Source organism: Heptranchias perlo, chromosome 24 (genome assembly GCF_035084215.1).
Source record: "Heptranchias perlo isolate sHepPer1 chromosome 24, sHepPer1.hap1, whole genome shotgun sequence".
NCBI lineage: Eukaryota > Metazoa > Chordata > Chondrichthyes > Hexanchiformes > Hexanchidae > Heptranchias > Heptranchias perlo.
In genome coordinates this window covers 48,132,572-48,152,675 of record NC_090348.1, presented here as the reverse complement: position 1 = coordinate 48,152,675, position 20,104 = coordinate 48,132,572, and the positions used below count along the sequence as shown (strand labels likewise).

General features: G+C 49.3%; 1 protein-coding gene across 1 annotated transcript in view; it reads right to left on the bottom strand.

The window, feature by feature from the left end:
- tymp (thymidine phosphorylase) overlaps window positions 1–19,784 on the bottom strand; it is a 39,687-nt gene extending 19,903 nt beyond the window's left edge. Inside the window, exons 1-3 of the mRNA XM_068005397.1 lie at window positions 19,617–19,784; window positions 8,004–8,152; window positions 530–732 (exon numbers count right to left, since the gene is read on the bottom strand). Of these exons, the coding sequence (XP_067861498.1) occupies window positions 530–732; window positions 8,004–8,152; window positions 19,617–19,768 (504 nt within the window). The 5' untranslated portion in view covers window positions 19,769–19,784. The remainder of the gene's footprint in view (window positions 1–529; window positions 733–8,003; window positions 8,153–19,616) is intronic.
- Between the last annotated feature and the right edge of the window lie 320 nt (window positions 19,785–20,104).

Here is a 20,104-nt window from a genome sequence, read left to right as displayed (position 1 = left end):
CCTTTGCCCCACCATTGGCGGCCGTGCCTTCAGCCGCCTAGGCCCTAAGCTCAGGGATTCCCTCCACAAACCACTCCACCACCTTCTCATCTTTTCACACCCTCCTTAAAACCTGCCTCAAACTAAACCTTGCAGAGCAGGAAGATCCCCGGTCAGTGCTGAGACATCTCATTCAACCGGGACAGCAGGAAGGTGTTACAATCAGCCCTGGTGCACCTGGGCCAAGCTTCTCGCTCCTGAGGGCCATCTACCGCCCTCTGCTGAAAGGTGCGTGTTTAGATGTCGGGGTGAGCCCAGGGTTAGGCTTGGATTTGAGGTACCCCATGGTTAAATAGCTTGGCGACATTTACATGGTTATGCTGGCACTTGAAGATTGGTCACTTGGAGGGTAGCAGAAGGAGGCTGGGATGGTGCATTCCAGCCTGAGGCAGCACTTTCAGGGGCACTGGAGAGAAGGTTGGAGGAGAAGAATTCATTACACCCCTTGAGCATCGATGATCAACGAGTCTCGAGTCTCTACATTCCTTACCTTGCAGCCACAGGCAGCCAATGCTGGTGCCAGAGAGAGGCTGACCTTGTCCCCGACTCCTCCTGTCGAGTGCTTGTCAACTACGAACCCAGACCACTCCTTTGGCCATTGCAGGACGACACCAGAGACTTTTATCTCTTTAGTCAGGTGCATGGTCTCCTCCTGGGTCATCCCCTGCAGGCAGATCGCCATTAGCATTGCACCTGACAAAAAGAATCATTGGGTTAAAGGCAGCACAACCAGCCTCTTCTAACGATGGGACACGATTCGTCCTTCGGGTCTGGTGGATTGAGGAGTAATGCAGGTTAGAGACATGCTCTGCTCAGCCCCAGACCTGGGCAGAGTTGGGGTTCAGCACAGTGTAAAGCTGCAGGGCGGTCAGCTCTATGAAACAGGCGGGTTGCCAATGTCTCCAACAACACCAGCCTGATCTCCAGACATCCAGCACACTCCAAGTTCTGGAAATTTTTACAGCCAGGGCCCTGCCTCAGCTTGATAAACCAAGGTAGGTGCAAATTTGAGGATCGCAGGTCAGACAGCAGAAGCCATCAAAGTCAGGACCGGGTCTGTGACAGGACACAACACACCATGGTCCTCCCCAGGCCCCGTCCTCCCCAGGCCCCGTACTCCCCAGGCCCCGTCCTCCCCAGGCCCCGTCCTCCCCAGGCCCCGTACTCCCCAGGCCCCGTCCTCCCCAGGCCCCGTACTCCCCAGGCCCCGTACTCCCCAGGCCCCGTACACCCCAGGCCCCGTCCTCCCCAGGCCCCGTACTCCCCAGGCTCCGTACTCCCCAGGCCCCGTACACCCCACGTCCTCCCCAGGCCCCGTCCTCCCCAGGCCCCGTCCTCCCCAGGCCCCGTCCTCCCCAGGCCCCGTACTCCCCAGGCCCCGTCCTCCCCAGGCCCCGTCCTCCCCAGGCCCCGTACTCCCCAGGCCCCGTCCTCCCCAGGCCCCGTCCTCCCCAGGCCCCGTACTCCCCAGGCCCCGTACTCCCCAGGCCCCGTACACCCCAGGCCCCGTCCTCCCCAGGCAGGGTGGAAGAGGAAGGCTCTGCAAGTCAATCTAGGAATAATGGAATGAGCAGAAATGCCATATACCGGTTGTATACAGTAAGTTAGTGTACACTGGGTTTGTGTACAGTGGGTTAGTGCATATTAGTAGGTTAGTGTACAGTGGGTTAGTGTACAGTGGGTTAGTGTACAGTGGGTTAGTGTACAGTGGGTTAGTGTACAGTGGGTTAGTGTACAGTGGGTTAGTGTACTGTGGGTTAGTGTACAGTGAAGTATAGAACAAGGACACAGGACACTGACACAGTGACCAGACTGAGAGTCCACTGAAGAGTGAGGTCATCAATCAAAGGCTGACTCAGGCCAGTCGGCAAGACATTGTAAAAGGAGAGTCCGAGAGGTGAGCACAGTGTAAAAGGAGAGTCCGAGAGGTGAGCACGGTGTAAAAGGAGAGTCCGAGAGGTGAGCACGGTGTAAAAGGAGAGTCCGAGAGGTGAGCACGGTGTAAAAGGAGAGTCCGAGAGCAGGAGGAGAGTCCGAGAGGTGAGCACAGTGTAAAAGGAGAGTCCGAGAGGTGAGCACGGTGTAAAAGGAGAGTCCGAGAGCGGGAGGAGAGTCCGAGAGGTGAGCACAGTGTAAAAGGAGAGTCCGAGAGGTGAGCACGGTATAAAAGGAGAGTCCGAGAGGTGAGCACGGTGCAAAAGGAGTGTCCGAGAGGTGAGCACGGTGTAAAAGGAGAGTCCGAGAGGTGAGCGCGGTGTAAAAGGAGAGTCCGAGAGCGGGAGGAGAGTCTGAGAGTCTAAGGCAAGTCATGGCAGCACAGCTCACACCTGTGATATGCTCCTCCTGCACTATGTGGGAAGTCATGGACACTACCAGTGCCCCTGGCGACCATGTGTGCAGGAAGTGTGTCCAGCTGCAGCTACTGGCAAACCGTATCTCGGAGCTGGAGCTGCGGGTGGATTCACTGTGGAGCATCCGCGATGCTGAGACTATCGTGGATAGCACGTTCAGTGAGGTGGTCACACCGCAGGTATAGATTACGCAGGCAGAAAGGAAATGGGTGACCGCCAGGCAGAGTAAAAGGACTAGGCAGGTAGAGCAGTCCTCTGTGGCCATCTCCCTCTCAAACAGATATCCCGCTTTGGATACTGTTGGGGGAGATGGCTTATCAGGGGAAAGCAGCAAGAGCCAGGTTCGGGGCACCACGGGTGGCTCTGCTGCACAAGAGGGAAGGAAGAAGAGTGGCAGGGCTATAGTGATAGGGGACTCAATTGTCAGGGCAACAGATAGGCGTTTCTGGGGCCGCAAACGTGACTCCAGGATGGTTTGTTGCCTCCCTGGTGCTAGGGTCAAGGATGTCACAGAGCGGCTGCAGGGCATTCTGGAGGGGGAGGGTGAACAGCCAGTAGTCGTGCTCCATATCGGTACCAACGACATCGGTAAAAAAAGGGATGGGGTCCTACAAGGTGAATTTAAGGAGTTAGGAGATAAATTAAAAAGCAGGACCTCAAAGGTAGTGATCTCAGGATTACTACCAGTGCAATGTGCTAGTGAGTATAGGAACAGGAGAATAGACAGGATGAATGCGTGGCTGCAGGGATGGTGTAGGAGGGAGGGATTTAGATTCCTGGGACATTGGGACCGGTTCTGGGGAAGGTGGGACCTGTACAAGTGGGACGGGTTACACCCGAGCAGGACCGGGACCAATGTCCTCGCGGGGGTGTTTGCTCGTGCTGTTGGGGAAGGTTTAAACTAGAGTGGCAGGGGGATGGGAACCTGAGCAGGGAGACAGAGGAGGGGGGAACAAGGATAGAAACAAAAGACAGAAAGGGAAGAAGCAATAGTGGAAGGCAGAGAAAACAAGGGCAAAAAACAAATAGGGCCATAGTGCAAAATAAAACTCAGATGACTGGCAATCTTAAAAAGACAAGTCTAAAGGCATTGTGTCTTTATGCGCGGAGCATTCACAATAAGGTAGATGAATTAACAGCGCAGATAGATATTAACGGTTATGATATAGTTGCGATTACGGAGACTTGGCTGCAGGGTGACCAAGGATGGGAACTGAACATCCAGGGATATTCAATATTTAGGAAGGACAAGCAAAAAGGGAAAGGAGGAAATCAATGCAATAGTGAGGAAGGATATTGGCTCGGAAAATCACGATGTGGAATCTGTATTGGTGGAGCTAAGAAATGCCAAGGGGCAGAAAACGTTAGTGGGGGTTGTCTATAGGCCCCCAAACAGTAGTGGAGATGTAGGGGAGGGCATTAAACAGGAAATTAGAGACGCATGCAAGACGGGTACAACTATAATCATGGGTGACTTTAATCTACATATAGATTGGTCAAACCAAATTAGCAATAATACTGTGGGGGAGGAATTCCTGGAGTGTGTGTATGTGACGGTTTTCTGGACCAATACGTTGAGGAACCAACTAGAGAACAGGCGATCCCAGACTGGGTATTGTGCAATGAGAAAGGATTAATTAACAATCTTGTTGTGTGGGGTCCCTTAGGGAAGAGTGACCATAACATGATAGAATTCCTCATTAAGATGGAGAGTGAAATAGTTGAATCTGAAACTAGGGTCCTGAATCTAAATAAAGGAAATTATGAAAGTATGAGGTGTGAGTTGGCGATGATAGATTGGGGAACTTTACTAAAAGGGATGACGGTGGATAGGCAATGGCTAATATTTAAAGAACGTGTGCAGGAATTACAACAATTATTCATTCCTGTCTGGCACAAAAATAAAACAGGAAAGGTGGCTCAACCGTGGCTTACAAAAGAAATTAGGGATAGTATTAGATCCAAAGAGGAGACATATAAAATTGCCAGAAAAAGCAGCAAGCCTGAGGATTGGGAGCAGTTTAGAATTCAGCAAAGGAGGACAAAGAGATTGATTAAGAGGGGAAAAATAGAGTATGAGAGTAAACTAGCAGGGAACATAAAAACTGACTGTAAAACCTTCCATAAATATGTCAAGAGATAAAGATTAGTGAAGACAAATGTAGGTCCCGTACAGTCAGAAATGGGGGAAATTATAATGGGGAACAAAGAAATGGCAGAACAATTAAACACATACTTTGGTTCTGTCTTCACAAAGGACACAAATAACCTGCCAGAAATGTTAGGGAACCAAGGGTCTAGTGAGAGGGAGGAACTGAAGGAAATCAGTACTCGTAAAAAAAATAGTGCTAGGGAAATTAATGGGGCTAAAGGCTGACAAATCCCCAGGGCCTGATAATCTACATCCCAGAGTAATAAAGGAAGTGGCCCTGGAAATAGTGGATGTATTGGGGATCATCTTCCAAAATTCTATCGACTCCGGAACAGTTCCTACAGATTGGAGGGTGGCAAATGTAACCCCACTATTTAAAAAAGGAGGGAGAGAAAAAACAGGGAATTACAGACCAGTTAGCCGAACATCAGTAGTGGGGAAAATGCTAGAGTCTATTATAAAGGATGTGATAACAGAACACTTGGAAGGCATTAACGGGATTGGACAACGTCAGCATGGGTTTATGAAAGGGAAATCATGCTTAACAAATCTACTGGAGTTTTTTGAGGATGTAACTAGTAGAATAGATAGGGGAGAACCAGTGGATGTGGTGTATTTGGATTTTGAGAAGGCTTTTGATAAGGTCCCACACAAGAGGATAGTGTGCAAAATTAAAGCACATGAGATTGGGGGGAATATACTGGCATGGATTGAGAATTGGTTGACAGACAGGAAAGAGAGAGTGGGAATAAACGGGTCTTTTTCTGGGTGGCGGGCAGTGACTAGTGGGGTACCGCAGGGATCAGTGCTTGGGCCCCAGCTATTCACAATATATATCAATGATTTGGATGAGGGAACTAAATGTAACATTTCCAAGTTTGCAGACGACACAAAGCTGGGGTGGAATGTGAGCTGTGAGGAGGATGCAAAGAGGCTCCAATGTGATTTAGACAAGTTGGGTGAGTGGGTAAGAACATGGCAGATGCAGTATAACGTGGATAAATGTGAAGTTATCCACTTTGGTTGTAAAAATAGAAAGGCAGATTATTATCTGAATGGTGATAGATTGGGAAAAGGGGAGGTGCAACGAGACCTGGGTGTCCTTGTACACCAGTCGCTGAAAGTGAGCATTCAGGTGCAGCAAGCAGTTAGGAAGGCGAATGGTATGTTGGCCTTCATTGCAAGAGGATTTGAGTACAGGAACAGGGATGTCTTACTGCAGTTATACAGGGCCTTGGTGAGACCACATCTGGAGTATTGTGTGCAGTTTTGGTCTCCTTATCTGAGGAAGGATGTCCTTGCCATGGAGGGAGTGCAACGAAGGTTTACCTGACTGATTCCTGGGATGGCAGGGCTGACGAATGAGGAGAGATTGGGTCGACTAGGCCTATATTCACTAGAGTTTAGAAGAATGAGAGGTGATCTCATCGAAACAAAGAAGTCTAACAGGACCAGACAGACTAGATGCAGGGAGGATGTTCCCGATGGCTGGGGAGTCCAGAACCAGGGGTCACAGTCTCAGGATACGGGGTATGCCATTTAGAACCGAGATGAGGAGAAATTTCTTCACTCAGAGGGTGGTGAACCTGTGGAATTCTCTACCACAGAAGGCAGTGGAGGCCAAGTCATTAGATGTGTTCAAGAAGGAGATAGATATATTTCTTAATGCTAAAGGGATCAAGGGATATGGGGAAAAAGCGGGAACAGGGAACTGAGTTAGACGATCAGCCATGATCATTTTGAATGGCGGAGCAGGCCCGAAGGGCCGAATGGCCTACTCTTGCTCCTATTTTCTTCCCCCCGTGTAGAGTCTCCAGCATTTTTTATTATCCCACCATCATAGTGGCAGATAATTTATTGGAGCCACAAAAATAAACAATAGTTCATCAATTATCCTAATTTAAAAACTCTCAGGTGTTAATTGAGAGTCTGATGGTGAGGCCCTGCAAACTGGTGTCCGCAAACTATGTAAATAACTGCCGTTTCTCATTTAGTTTAACGGTGACTTTTTAAGTCTCTTGCTTGTTTTCTTGCGTTTAATGTTCTAAATTAAAGCTGTGTTTACTGATTTTCACCAAATTAACCTGTTTCTTTTGGCTCCAAATTTTCCTCCTGATTTTCTCTCATTTTTTTAAACACTGAAAATAAAGCCTGAAAAACTCCAAGTTTTAATTTGCCAAAAACCCCTGAATTTACAGATCCTTATAAATAAACAGTTGTGTAAACGCTTGTACTTTAATAGACAACATATCATGTGACTTAATGTGATCCACTGGTGATTTATGTTTACAGAGTCACTGAGTAATAAAGAGTCCATCCTCGGGCATTTATTATAATATCCATATTCAGATCTTAATCCCAGCATCACACATAAATATTAAATGCAATCTGCAAGGACAATGTAACTCTTCCAGTTGTGAGCCAGATTTCCCTTTCTGTTTCACCAAGCCCCTCGCAAATAATTAGTGATTAATTAGTCATTAATCGAGGCGATTAATCGAGATTTGATGGCTCTCAATATAACCACCTGGTAGTTATACCACCAAATGGCCAACCTTCATTTGTGAGCCTGGACAGTGAGTGTCACATGTTTGCCAGCCACCGGGGGTATCACATCTGTGCCTGAAGCGACCTCCATATGCCGACTTTCCATACGGAGAAACTATTTCCTCTGGTGGGAGAATCCCGAACAAGGGGGCATAATCTTAAAATTCGGGCTCGGCCGTTCAGAGTGAAATCAGGAAGCACTTTTTCACACAAAGGGTGGTGGAAATCTGGAACTCTCTTCCCCCAAAAGGCTGTGGATGCAGAGGGTCAATTAAACTTTTCAAGACTGAGATCGATGGATTTATTATTAGGAAAGGGAACCAAGGGACATGGAGCAAAGGCAGGTGAAGGGAGTTGAGGGTCAGATCTGCCATGATCTAAATGAATGGCGGAACAGGCTCGAGGGGCTGAATGGCCTCCTCCTGTCCCTATGTAACAGGATTGAGGGGCTGAATGGCCTCCTTCTGTTCCTATGTTCCAGCAGGGACCCATTGAATGGGCTTTAAGAGTGGGTACCCTGGTTGATTTTCCCGCTCACAACCCACAGATTCTGATGACAATTGTGGATGACGCTATTTTCCTGGTTGAGATCAGCACAAATTGAGAATTGATCAGATCCAGGACTGGACTAGACTGGACTAGACTGGACTGGACTAGACTAGACTAGACTGGACTAGACTAGACTGGACTGGACTAGACTAGACTAGACTAGACTGGACTGGACTGGACTAGACTAGACTGGACTGGAATGCTCAGTTTGTCTCAGTACCGCACTAGACAGTACATTTAAACAAGACATCAGACGAACGCCAATGTGACCTTGCATCAGGCACACACTTGTCATACTACAGATGTCACACTTACAGATTTAAGACAATTAAAAAAGAAAGACAAAGACCGTTTTGAAGTGTTACCTATCTGGCTGTCTTGGATGGTTTGTTTCGTTACACTCTGCGCAAAGTAACGGATTTCTTCCGCCTTCAAAGCCTGTTTGTCTCGTTTCTTCCGAATCATTTCAGTGACATTAACGTGCGGTTCGGTCGTGAACATTTTCTGTGTTTGTCTGAAGAGGAAGAGAAGTCAATTCATTGAGGAACAGGAAGGCTGAACCCAAAGGAGCAGGGGTCAAACATAGAGTAACACACGTCAATCAGGAGTGTGGGGATTAAATGACCCGGTGAGTTTGTGCCCAGTGTAACGACCATGGGTAATTGGAAACATTCCCGCACTTCATTAAAGTGCCAGCTTTTCATCTCAGTTTGAGTTTATAATTTAGAATCTTTCCCTTAACAAACAGTATCTGACAATTAGACGACAGGTTAGATCCGAAATGCAACAGCCAGGTGTCTGCAAGATAGAGATTGGATAGAGTTGCTGCTGTAGATAAATTTATTTCTCATTCAATCTTACATAGAATTACATCGAGTCTACAGCACAGAAACAGGCCATTCGGCCCAACAGGTCTATGCCGGTGTTTATTCTCCACACGAGCCTCCTCCCTCCCTACTTCATCTCACCCTATCCCCCTATCCTTCTATTCCTTTCTCCCTCATGTGTTTATCCAGCTTCCCCTTAAATCCATCCACACTATTCACCTCAACCACTCCTTGTGGGAGTGAGTTCCACATTCTCACCACTCTCTGGGGAAAGAAGTTTCTCCTGAATTCTTTATTGAATTTATTGGTGATTGTTTTATATTTATGATCCTTATTTGGTCTCCCCCACAAGTGGAAACATTTTCAATCAGAATAAACCCTGAAACAAGATCAGAGAAGAAGTGTAGACTTGTGATCTGCCACACAGTGAGTTCCCTATCTCAGTCAAGCTATCCAGGCTTGAAGTGTAAACACAGGAGACCCTTCGACCCGTCGCACAATTGAGCTCCTGCGAGGGGATTGATTTTACACCATGCCATTTTCTGTCTTGCTCTTCAAAATAACCCCATTTTCCTGATTTCTCTCCAGACTCCTTATATTCTCCTGTCAATAATTATCCGCAGCTTTTTTGAATCCTGTAATTGATTTTTAACATCGATCCCCACTTGTGCCAACACGCCCCACATTCAGATAACTCACTGGGAGAAAAGGTTTCTTCGAATCGTCCCCTTTATGTATCCAGTGCTGATCTTGAGATTGTGGCCTTTTGTCTTTACTGAGCCGATCACAGTAGGTACAGCACAGGAGGAGGCCATTCAGCCCATCGTGCCTGTGCTGGCTCTTTGAAAGAGCTATCCAATCAGTCCCATTCCCCTGCCATTTCCCCAGAGCCCTGTACATTTTTTCCCTTCAAGTATTTGTCCAATTCCCTTTTGAAAGTTATTATTGAATCTGCTTCCACCGCCCTTTCAGGCAGCGCATTCCAGATCAGAACAACTCGCTGCATAAAAAAAACTCTCCTCATCTCCCCCTCTGGCTCTTTTGTCGATCACCTTAAATCTGTGTCCTCTGGTCACTGAATCTTCTGCCACTGGAAACAGTTTCTCCTTATTTACTCTGTCAAACCCCCTCATGATTTTGAACACCTCGATCAAATCTCCCCTTAACCTTCTCTGTTTGAAGCAGAACAATCCCAGCTTCTCCAGTCTCTCCACATAACTGAAGTCCCTCATCCCTGGTACCATTCTAGTAAATCTCCTCTGCACCCTCTCTAAGGCCTTCACATCCTTCCTAAAGAGCGGTGACCAGGATTGGACACAATCCTCCAGCTGAGGCCGAACCAGCGTTTTATAAAGGTTTAGCATAACTTCCTTGTTTTTGTACTCTATGCCTCTATTAATAAAGTAAGAATGGGATATGATGCTCGACTCATCGATCGACAGTTCCGATGGGCCACAGCAAAAAAACGCGTAGACCTCCTCAGAAGACTAACACGGGACGCAACCAACAGAGTACCCTTCGTCGTCCAGTACTTCCCCGGAGCGGAGAAACTACGCCATGTTCTCCGCAGCCTTCAACATGTCATCAATGATGACGAACACCTCGCTATGGCCATCCCCACACCTCCACTACTCGCCTTTAAACAGCCACCCAACCTCAAACAGACTATCGTTCGCAGCAAATTACCCAGCTTTCAGGAGAACAGCGTCCACGACACCACACAACCCTGCCACGGCAACCTCTGCAAGACATGCCAGATCATCGACACAGATACCACCATCACACGAGAGGACACCACCCACCAGGTGCACGGTTCATACTCCTGTGACTCGGCCAACGTTGTCTACCTCATACGTTGCAGGAAAGGATGCCCCAGAGCATGGTACATTGGCGAGACCATGCAGACGCTGCGACAACGGATGAACGGACACCGCGCAACAATCGCCAAACAGGAGGGTTCTCTCCCTGTCGGGGAACACTTCAGCAGTCGTGGACATTCAGCCACCGACCTTCGGGTAAGCATACTCCTAGGCGGCCTTCGAGACACACGACAACGCAAAATCGTCGAGCAGAAAATTGATAGCTAAGTTCCGCACCCATGAGGACGGCCTCAACCGGGATCTTGGGTTCATGTCACACTACACGTTACCCCACCAGCGAACAAATGTTATCTGTTTTTAATATAACGGGTCATTGACTGTCTTCCTTCTCTCTCTCTCTTTTTTTTTGGGGGTTTGTATATTCGGTGGCCTTTTAGGTGACACCTTTCTGTCTGCTCACTGTGATTGCCTTGGCAACGGGCAGTAATCACCAGGCATTGTTCTGTGATTTTCAAATGCGAAGGATTCGAAAATTTCATTTCTACACCACCTGAGGAAGGAGGAAGCCTCCGAAAGCTTGTGGAATTTAAAATAAATTTGTTGGACTATAACTTGGTGTTGTAAAATTGTTTACAATCTATTAATAAAGCCCAGGATCCTGTACGCTTTTTAACAGCCTTCTCAAATAGTCCTGCCTCCTTCAAAGATTCGCGTATATGCAAAGGAGATTTTAATAGTTTTTTTATTATTCATTCATGGGATGTGGGCGTCGCTGGCGAGGCCGGCATTTATTGCCCATCCCTAATTGCCCTTGAGAAGGTGGTGGTGAGCCGCCTTCTTGAACCGCTGCAGTCCGTGTGGTGAAGGTTCTCCCACAGTGCTGTTAGGAAGGGAGTTCCAGGATTTTGACCCAGCGACAATGAAGGAACGGCGATATATTTCCAAGTCGGGATGATGTGTGACTTGGAGGGGATCGTGCAGGTGGTGTTGTTCCCATGTACCTGCTGCCCTTGTCCTTCTAGATGGTAGAGGTTGCAGGTTTGGGAGGTGCTGTCAAAGAAGCCTTAGCGAGTTGCTGCAGTGCATCCTGTGGATGGTGCACACTGCAGCCACTGTGCGCCGGTGGTGAAGGGAGTGAATGTTTAGGGTGGTGGATGGGGTGCCAATCAAGCGGGCTGCTTTGTCCTGGATGGTGTCAAGCTTCTTGAGTGTTGTTGGAGCTGCACTCATCCAGGCAAGTGGAGAGTATTCCATCACACTCCTGACTTGTGCCTTGTAGATGGTGGAAAGGCTTTGGGGAGTCAGGAGGTGAGTCACTCGCCGCAGAATACCCAGCCTCTGACCTGCTCTTGTAGCCACAGTATTAAATGGCTGGTCCAGTTAAGTTTCTGGTCAACGGTGACCCCCAGGATGTTGATCGTGGGGGATTCGGCGATGGTAATGCCGTTGAATGTCAAAGGGAGGTGGTTAGACCTTCTCTTGTTGGAGATGGTCATTGCCTGGCACTTAACTGGCGCGAATGTTACTTGCCACTTATCAGCCCAAGCCTGGATGTTGTCCAGGTCTTGCTGCATGCGGGCTCGGACTGCTTCATTATCTGAGGGGTTGCGAATGGAACTGAACACTGTACAATCATCAGCGAACATCCCCATTTCTGACCTGATGATGGAGGGAAGGTCATTGATGAAGCAGCTGAAGATGGTTGGGCCTAGGACACTGCCCTGAGCAACTCCTGCATCAATGTCCTGGGGCTGAGATGATTGGCCTCCAACAACCACTACCATCTTCCTTTTTGCTCGGTATGACTCCAGCCACTGGAGAGTTTTCCCCCTAATTCCCATTGACTTCAATTTTACTTGGGCTCCTTGGTGCCACACTTGGTCAAATGTTGCCTTGATGTCAAGGGCAGTCACTCTCACCTCACCTCTGGAATTCAGCTCTTGTGTCCATGTTTGGACCAAGGCTGTAATGAGGTCTGGAGCCGAGTGGTCCTGGCGGAACCCAAACTGAGCATCGGTGAGCAGGTTATTGGTGAGTAAGTGCCGCTTGATAGCACTGTCGATGACACCTTCCATCGCTTTGCTGATGATTGAGAGTAGACTGATGGGGTAGAGTAATTGGCCAGATTGGATTTGTCCTGCTTTTTGTGGACAGGACATACCTGGGCAATTTTCCACATTGTTGTGTAGCTGTGTTGTAGCTGTTACAGTGTTGTAGTCGGGTACAGTGTTGTAGCTGTACTGGAACAGCTTGGCTGGAGGCGCAGCTAGTTCTAGAGCACAAGTCTTCAGCACTACAGCTGGGATGTTGTTGGGGCCCATAGCCTTTGGTGTATCCAGTGCACTCAGCCGTTTCTTGATATCACGTGGAGTGAATCGAATTCGCTGAAGACTGGCTTCTGTGATGGTGGGGATATCGGGAGGAGGCCGAGATGGATCATCCACTCGGCACTTCTGGCTGAAGATGGTTGCAAACATTTCAGCCTTGTCTTTTGCACTCATGTGCTGGAGTCTGCCATCATTGAGGATGGGGATGTTTACAGAGCCTCCTCCTCCTGTTAGTTGTTTAATTGTCCACCACCATTCATGACTGGATGTGGCCGGACTGCAGAGCTTTGATCTGATCTGTTGGTTGTGGAATCGCTTAGCTCTGTCTATAGCATGTTGCTTCCGCTGTTTAGCATGCATGTAGTCCTGAGTTGTAGCTTCACCAGGTTGGCACCTCATTTTTAGATACGCCTGGTGCTGCTCCTGGCATGCTCTTCTACACTCCTCATTGAACCTCATTAATCGTGTCTATCAAATCCCTCCTCGATCTTCTCGGTTTGAGAGCAAACTGCTCTGGTTGCTCCCCTCTCCTCCTCACTCAGACCCCTCACCCCTGGTCACCTCCTGGTGAATCTGTATTGCACTTTGTCCAGAGCTATTCCTGCCTTCCATAGTGCGGAGCCCAAGTCACCGTGACCTCTGCTTTTGCGTTCAATCCCTTTCGATATAAACCCCCAAAATCCCTTCATAACTTTTTACCCAGTTGACCATCATTCACCTCTTCTGTATCCACTCACCTCTGCATTTAACCATTTGAGGCATATTTACGTTCTTTATTCTTGTCCCAAAATTTAACACCTCATGGTTTTTCTCCGTTAAACTGCCCGTGTTTCTAGTCCTAGAGACTCATTGACAGTCGGCTACTCCTTTCAGTTTGGAATAATCATCACAATTTTCCCACTATGGACATAAAATCCTCGAATTTATAATCTCCACTGACGTTCATTTTCCAACAAGGCCTTGTTTGGATGGTCGTCAGGAGCAGAAAACCCGGCTGTTTTTTTATTTTCCACACATGGCCCAGGGGACATTGTGTCTGGAACTACTGCCCCAGATGAGACCAACTGAATCAGCACAGACAAAACCTGGGACTTTCCTGGTCTGTCTGACTCAGTGCCACAGTGATGTATTAACCCAGTCAACTACAGGACAGGACAGGTCTTTTTAAGAGGGAGTCAGATAACTGAGAAAGGAATGGAAAGGATGAGTCAGTCAGACAGTCTCTGTAAATATAAAGACAAACTAAAATCTTGGGCAATTATGTTTGTTAATAAAATCAACTTAAATCCAAAACCGGTCCTGGCGGGTTATGTGGTGAGCTGGCTGTCAAGATGTTGGGTGGGGACAGGAAGCAACAGAATTGATCTTTATTAATAACTTGGACTTGGGTGTACAGGGCACAATTACAAAATCTGCAGATGACTCAAAACTTGGAAGTGTAGTGAACAGTGAGGAGGATAGTGATAGACTTCAAGATATAGACAGGCTGGTGGGATGGGCGGACAGGGGCAGATGAAATTTAATGCAGAAAAATGCAAAGTGATACATTTCAGAAGGAGGCAATATAAACTAGAGGGCAATATAAAGGGGTACAGGAACAGAGCGATCTGGGAGTGTATGTGCACAAATCATTGAAGGTGGCAGGGCAGGTTGAGAAAGCAGTTAAAAAAGCATACAGGATCCTGGGCTTCATAAAAAAAATTTATTCGTTCATGGGATGTGGGCGTCGCTGGCGAGGCCGGCATTTATTGCCCATCCCTAATTGCCCTTGAGAAGGTGGTGGTGAGCCGCCTTCTTGAACTGCTGCAGTCCGTGTGGTGAAGGTTCTCCCACAGTGCTGTTAGGAAGGGAGTTCCAGGATTTTGACCCAGCAACGATGAAGGAACGGCGATATATTTCCAAGTCAGGATGGTGTGTGACTTGGAGGGGAACGTGCAGGTGGCGGTGTTCCCATGTGCCTGCTGCTCTTGTCCTTCCAGGTGGTAGAGGTCGCGGGTTTGGGAGGTGCTGTCGAAGAAGCCTTGGCGAATTGCTGCAGTGCATCCTGTGGATGGTACACACTGCAGCCACAGTGCGCCGGTGGTGAAGGGAGTGAATGTTTAGGGTGGTGGATGGGGTGCCAATCAAGCAGGCTGCTTTGTCCTGGATGGTGTCGAGCTTTTTGAGTGTTGTTGGAGCTGCACTCATCCAGGCAAGTAGAGAGTATTCCATCACACTCCTGACTTGTGCCTTGTAGATGGTGGAAAGGCTTTGGGGAGTCAGGAGGTGAGTCACTCGCCGCAGAATACCCAGCCTCTGACCTGCTCTCGTAGCCACAGTATTTATGTGGCTGGTCCAGTTAAGTTTCTGGTCAATGGTGACCCCCAGGATGTTGATGGTGGGGGATTCGGCGATGGTAATGCTGTTGAATGTCAAGGGGAGGTGGTTAGACTCTCTCTTGTTGGAGATGGTCATTGCCTGACACTTGTCTGACGCGAACGTTACTTGCCACTTATCAGCCCAAGCCTGGATGGTGTCCAGGTTTTGCTGCATGCAGGCTCGGACTGCTTCATTATCTGAGGGGTTGCGAATGGAACTGAACACTGTGCAATCATCAGCGAACATCCCCATTTCTGACCTTATGATGGAGGGAAGGTCATTGATGAAGCAGCTGACGATGGCTGGGCCTAGGACACTGCCCTGAGGGACTCCTGCATCAATGTCCTGGGGCTGAGATGATTGGCCTCCAACAACCACTACCATCTTCCTTTATGCTAGGTATGACTCCAGCCACTGGAGAGTTTTCCCCCTAATTCCCATTGACTTCAATTTTACTCGGGCTCCTTGGTGCCACACTCTGTCAAATGCTGCCTTGATGTCAAGGGCAGTCACTCTCACCTCACCTTTGGAATGCAGCTCTTTTTTCCATGTTTGGACCAAGGCTGTAATGAGGTCTGGAGCTGTGCGGTCCTGGCGGAACCCAAACTGAGCATCGGTGAGCAGGTTATTGGTGAGTAAGTGCCGCTTGATAGCACTGTCGACGACACCTTCCATCACTTTGCTGATGATTGAGAGTAGACTGATGGGGCGGTAATTGGCCGGATTGGATTTGTCCTTCCTTTTGTGGACAGGACATACCTGGGCAATTTTCCACATTGTCGGGTAGATGCCAGTGTTGTAGCTGTACTGGAACAGCTTGGCTAGAGGCGCGGCTAGTTCTGGAGCACAAGTCCATAGTAAATAGAGGCATAGAGTACAAAAGTATGGAAGTCATGATGAACCTTTATAAAACACTGGAGTATTGTGTCCAGTTCTGGGCACCGCATTTTAGGAAAGATGTGAAGACCTTAGAGAGGGTGCAGAAGAGATTTACTGGAATGATTCCAGCGATGAGGGACTTTAGTTATGTGGATAGACTGGAGAAGCTGGGATGAGAGGAGATTTGATCGAGGTATTCAAAATCATGAAGGGTCTGGACAGAGTAGATAGAGCGAAACTGTTCCCATTGGTGGAAGGGTCAAGGATCAGATGACACAGATTTAAGGTGATTGGCAAAAGAACCAAAGGTGACATGAGGAAAAACCTTTTTACACAGCAAGTGGTTAGGATCTGGAATGCACTGCCCGAGGGGGTGGTGGAGGCAGATTCAATCATGGCCTTCAAAAGGGAACTGGATAAGTACTTGAAAGGAAAAAAATTGCAGGGCTACGGGGATAGGGCGGGGGAGTGGGACTAGCGGGATTGCTCTTGCATAGAGCCAGCACGGACTCGATGGGTCGAATGGCCTCCTTCCATGCTGTAACCTTTCTATGATTCTATGATAATGATTTAAAAGTGTAATTTATTCCAATCAATAAATGTTGACATGCATCTCACAGTTAGCAACAATTGCACAGTTCCTATCCATTATTTCTTATCCATTCCTGTCCCATTGAAGCTCACAATCCATCTTTAACTCATCGGAGGTAATGTTAACTCTATCGCCGGGCGAGAAACCAGTGCTAGCCAACTTTCAAAATTGAGGCGGGGTGTAAAACGGCGGGGGGGGGCGGGGGGTGCCGACTCGCTCTCACCTGATTTTCACCTGGTGAGAAGAGTTAAAATGACCCCCGTCCATTCCAAAGCAGATGAATTCCTCTCTGAGCTGCTCCCCTTCCGCTGCTGTAACTTTGCCAGATGTGCAGCCGAAGTACGTGCGCAAGTGAAGTTTACTCCCGACGGAGTTACGACAGCGGGAGCATGAGCAGCACTGAGGGAATGCCCAGCCTAGTCTCCTTTAACCACTCTGGGCTCTCTTTCCGCATTACTGGTTCTTTGGTCTCTTCCTCGGGGACCAAGGTGGAATAGAGAGGGTTAATGCTGAGCAGCGTTAAAATTAATCCATGACTGTTGGACAAGAGGGCACAGGGACAAACAGGAAAAGGACAGTTCAGGACTGATGTTGAGAACCATTTCTTCACCCAGACTGATCGATACTTGGAATGGGCTCAGGATAAGGGATTGGGGGAAAAATCTCGGGATTGAGGGATATCGAGAGAAGGTGGGTAGGTGCTGCTCAAATCTGTCAAACTGAGATATACGGGTAATTTTAACCCCCCAAGAAAGGGTGGGTTGGGGGGGCGGGTGGGCAGTGAAAATACTAAGTTTTTGGAGTGGGACCGCATCCCGGCTCAAACGCGCCCACTTCCGGGTTTAACCCAGGTGAGTTTGGACGTGTGCGCAACAGAAACCCAGGATTCCTGGCCCCACTTCAAGCCGGTGGACTGATGCTTAGAGGGACAATGTACCTCACTGAAATAGTTGTGATACTTAATGTTTTGTGTCTTACAAAAGGAAAACAACTTTAACTGTACCTGTTTGGGTTTCCCATCGCTTCTGATTCACGTCAGGAGGCAGCAGGCGGGAAGGCCCGGATCATGAGGTGAGGCGAGGGCCTTTATCGCACTGTTTGTGGGCCCGGAGGAGCAGGAGTGCGTCACCCAGGCCCAACAAGCTCACCTGGCCGACAGGGCCCCCCACGATTGGCCACCCCCCCCTCCCCCCCTGATGCTGGACCCCTCCGATCTTATCCAAGGCCCACGATGTCGGCCACCTCTCCCAACCCCTCCGATTTGCCCCACGGCCCATGATCTCTCCCTCCCTCCCCCCCTCTCCGATTCCTGGCTCCATGCCCTCCCAGCAGGGAGCCAGCCTGTTGATCTGACGGCCTGGCCGTGGGAAACTCAGAAGCTCAAATACTCACCGTCGGTTGAGTTGCGATCGCAGATTGCGATGCACTCATTTGGCTTCCAGGTTCCCCACGTGAATACCTAGGGACGGCCTGGGTTCCCGGCTCCCAGTAAAATCATGACCCATGTTTGTTGGCCTTTTCCTACTCCTAAACATTCTTACTTTTTTCTTATGTTGTCGATCCTGATTAGAGACTGAGGGGCCTTACAGGGATAGAGAGAGCCCCCAGGAACCGCCCTACCTGTGTCCCCTGGGAAAACACCTCCCAGTGATGGGTGTTCATATCCTGTGATACTTTGGACCCCGGGATCCAAGGCTGATTCTCCTGTTACAGTAACAAAATTCCACGTCTTTCAGGAAATTTAGATCAGTATTTATCCAGTTCTGATCCTGGTGAGAGAGTTTGTTCACAGCTCCTGCCAAAAAATCTCTTCCCAGCTGAGTCCACAGGGCTCCTCACCATTGATACAGAAACAATGAGAAAACAGAGAGTGAGGCATCTCTGAGGCTTAATATTTGTAATAATTTCAATCAGCAATGGTTCAGAGGTAGATCTGTGGTGGCTTACGGCCAGAACCAGAGTCAGAGGCCAATCAGTTCAAAGTCCTGGGGGGGGGAGGTGGGAGAGGAGAAAGTGCAGAATGACACATGGAAACCTCCAAAAACTGACATTCCCCGAGCCTCAGCCCCAGGGGAGAAAGAGCCGACACAGAAAGTGCCCCCTCCCCGCTACCAGGGTCTGGGAGGTTTGGGAGGGGGCAGGTTACAGGATTAATTGTTATTTTGTTTGACAATCGCTCCTGGGAGGCGCCTGGAGGCTTTTTACTGCGTTAAAGGCGCGATTTAAATGCGGATTGTTGTTTTCTGTCTCGGCTCTTTCTCCCCTGAGGCTGAGGCTCGGGGAATCTCGGTTTCCCGGGGTCTTTCTGCACTTTCCCCCCCCCCGCCCAACAACTGATTGGCGGCCGCTTCCCACTCCCTGACTCCCCGGTCCAAGCCCGGGATCTCCCCGGTCCTATCCCGGGATTTCCCGGTCCTATCCCGATCCTACCCCAGGATTTCCCGGTGTTATCCCAGGATTTCCCGGTGTTATCCCGGGATTTCCCGGTCCTATCCCGGGATTTCCCGATCCTATCCCAGGATTTCCCGGTCCTATCCCGGGATTTCCCGGTGTTATCCCGATCCTACCCCAGGATTTCCCGGTCCTATCCCGGGATTTCCCGGTCCTATCCCGATCCTACCCCAGGATTTCCCGGTCCTATCCCGATCCTACCCCAGGATTTCCCGGTCCTACCCCGGTCCTATCCCGGGATTTCCCGGTCCTATCCCGGTGTTATCCTGGTCCTATCCCAGGATTTCCCGGTGTTATCCCGGGATGTCCCGGTCCAATCCCGGGATTTCCCGGTCCTACCCCAGGATTTCCCGATCCTATCCCGGTGTTATCCCGGTCCTATCCCGATCCTATCCCAGGATTTCCCGGTCCTATCCCGGGATTTCCCGGTGTCATCCCGGGATTTCCCGGTCCTACCCCAGGATTTCCCGGTCCTATCCCGGTGTTATCCCGGTCCTATCCCGATCCTACCCCAGGATTTCCCGGTCCTATCCCGGTGTTATCCCGGTCCTACCCCAGGATTTCCCGGTCCTATCCCGGGATTTCCCGGTGTTATCCCGATCATACCCCAGGATTTCCCGGTCCTATCCCGGGATTTCCCGGTCCTACCCCGGGATTTCCCGGTCCTATCCCGGTCCTATCCCGGTGTTGCGGGGATCTCCCGGTCGAGCGGCCCTTCTCTCACCTGCGAGCCAAGCGGAGGTGGTGGAGATTGTGCGGAGATTTTGCGGAGAGCAGGAGTGCAGTCCCCGCCCGGCCAGCGGGCACCATCCTCCCGGGCCATGCTCCCACACCCAGCCAGTCAATCACCCTGACTTCCGCCCTTCGGCCCGTCATCTCTCGAATTCTGGCTCTTGTCCAAAATAATTACTGCGCGCCTTCGAAATACTTCCCCACAGTGACAGAGCCCGAATGATCACCGCTCTCTGGTGACCAGCCCTCTCTTACTGTATTGCTGACTGTCTTTTCCATTTCAATCTCACTTGCCTCCACTCTCTGAGCTTTCTCTCTCTTACACCATCTCTTTCCTCATAGGAACAGGAGAAGGCCATTCAGCCCATCAAGCCTATCCCGCTGCCTTTGATCCATTTCCCTGCATACCCTTACCCAACAAAAATCTTATCCATCTCAGTCTTCAAAGTTCCAATTGGCCCCCAGCATCCACAGACTTTT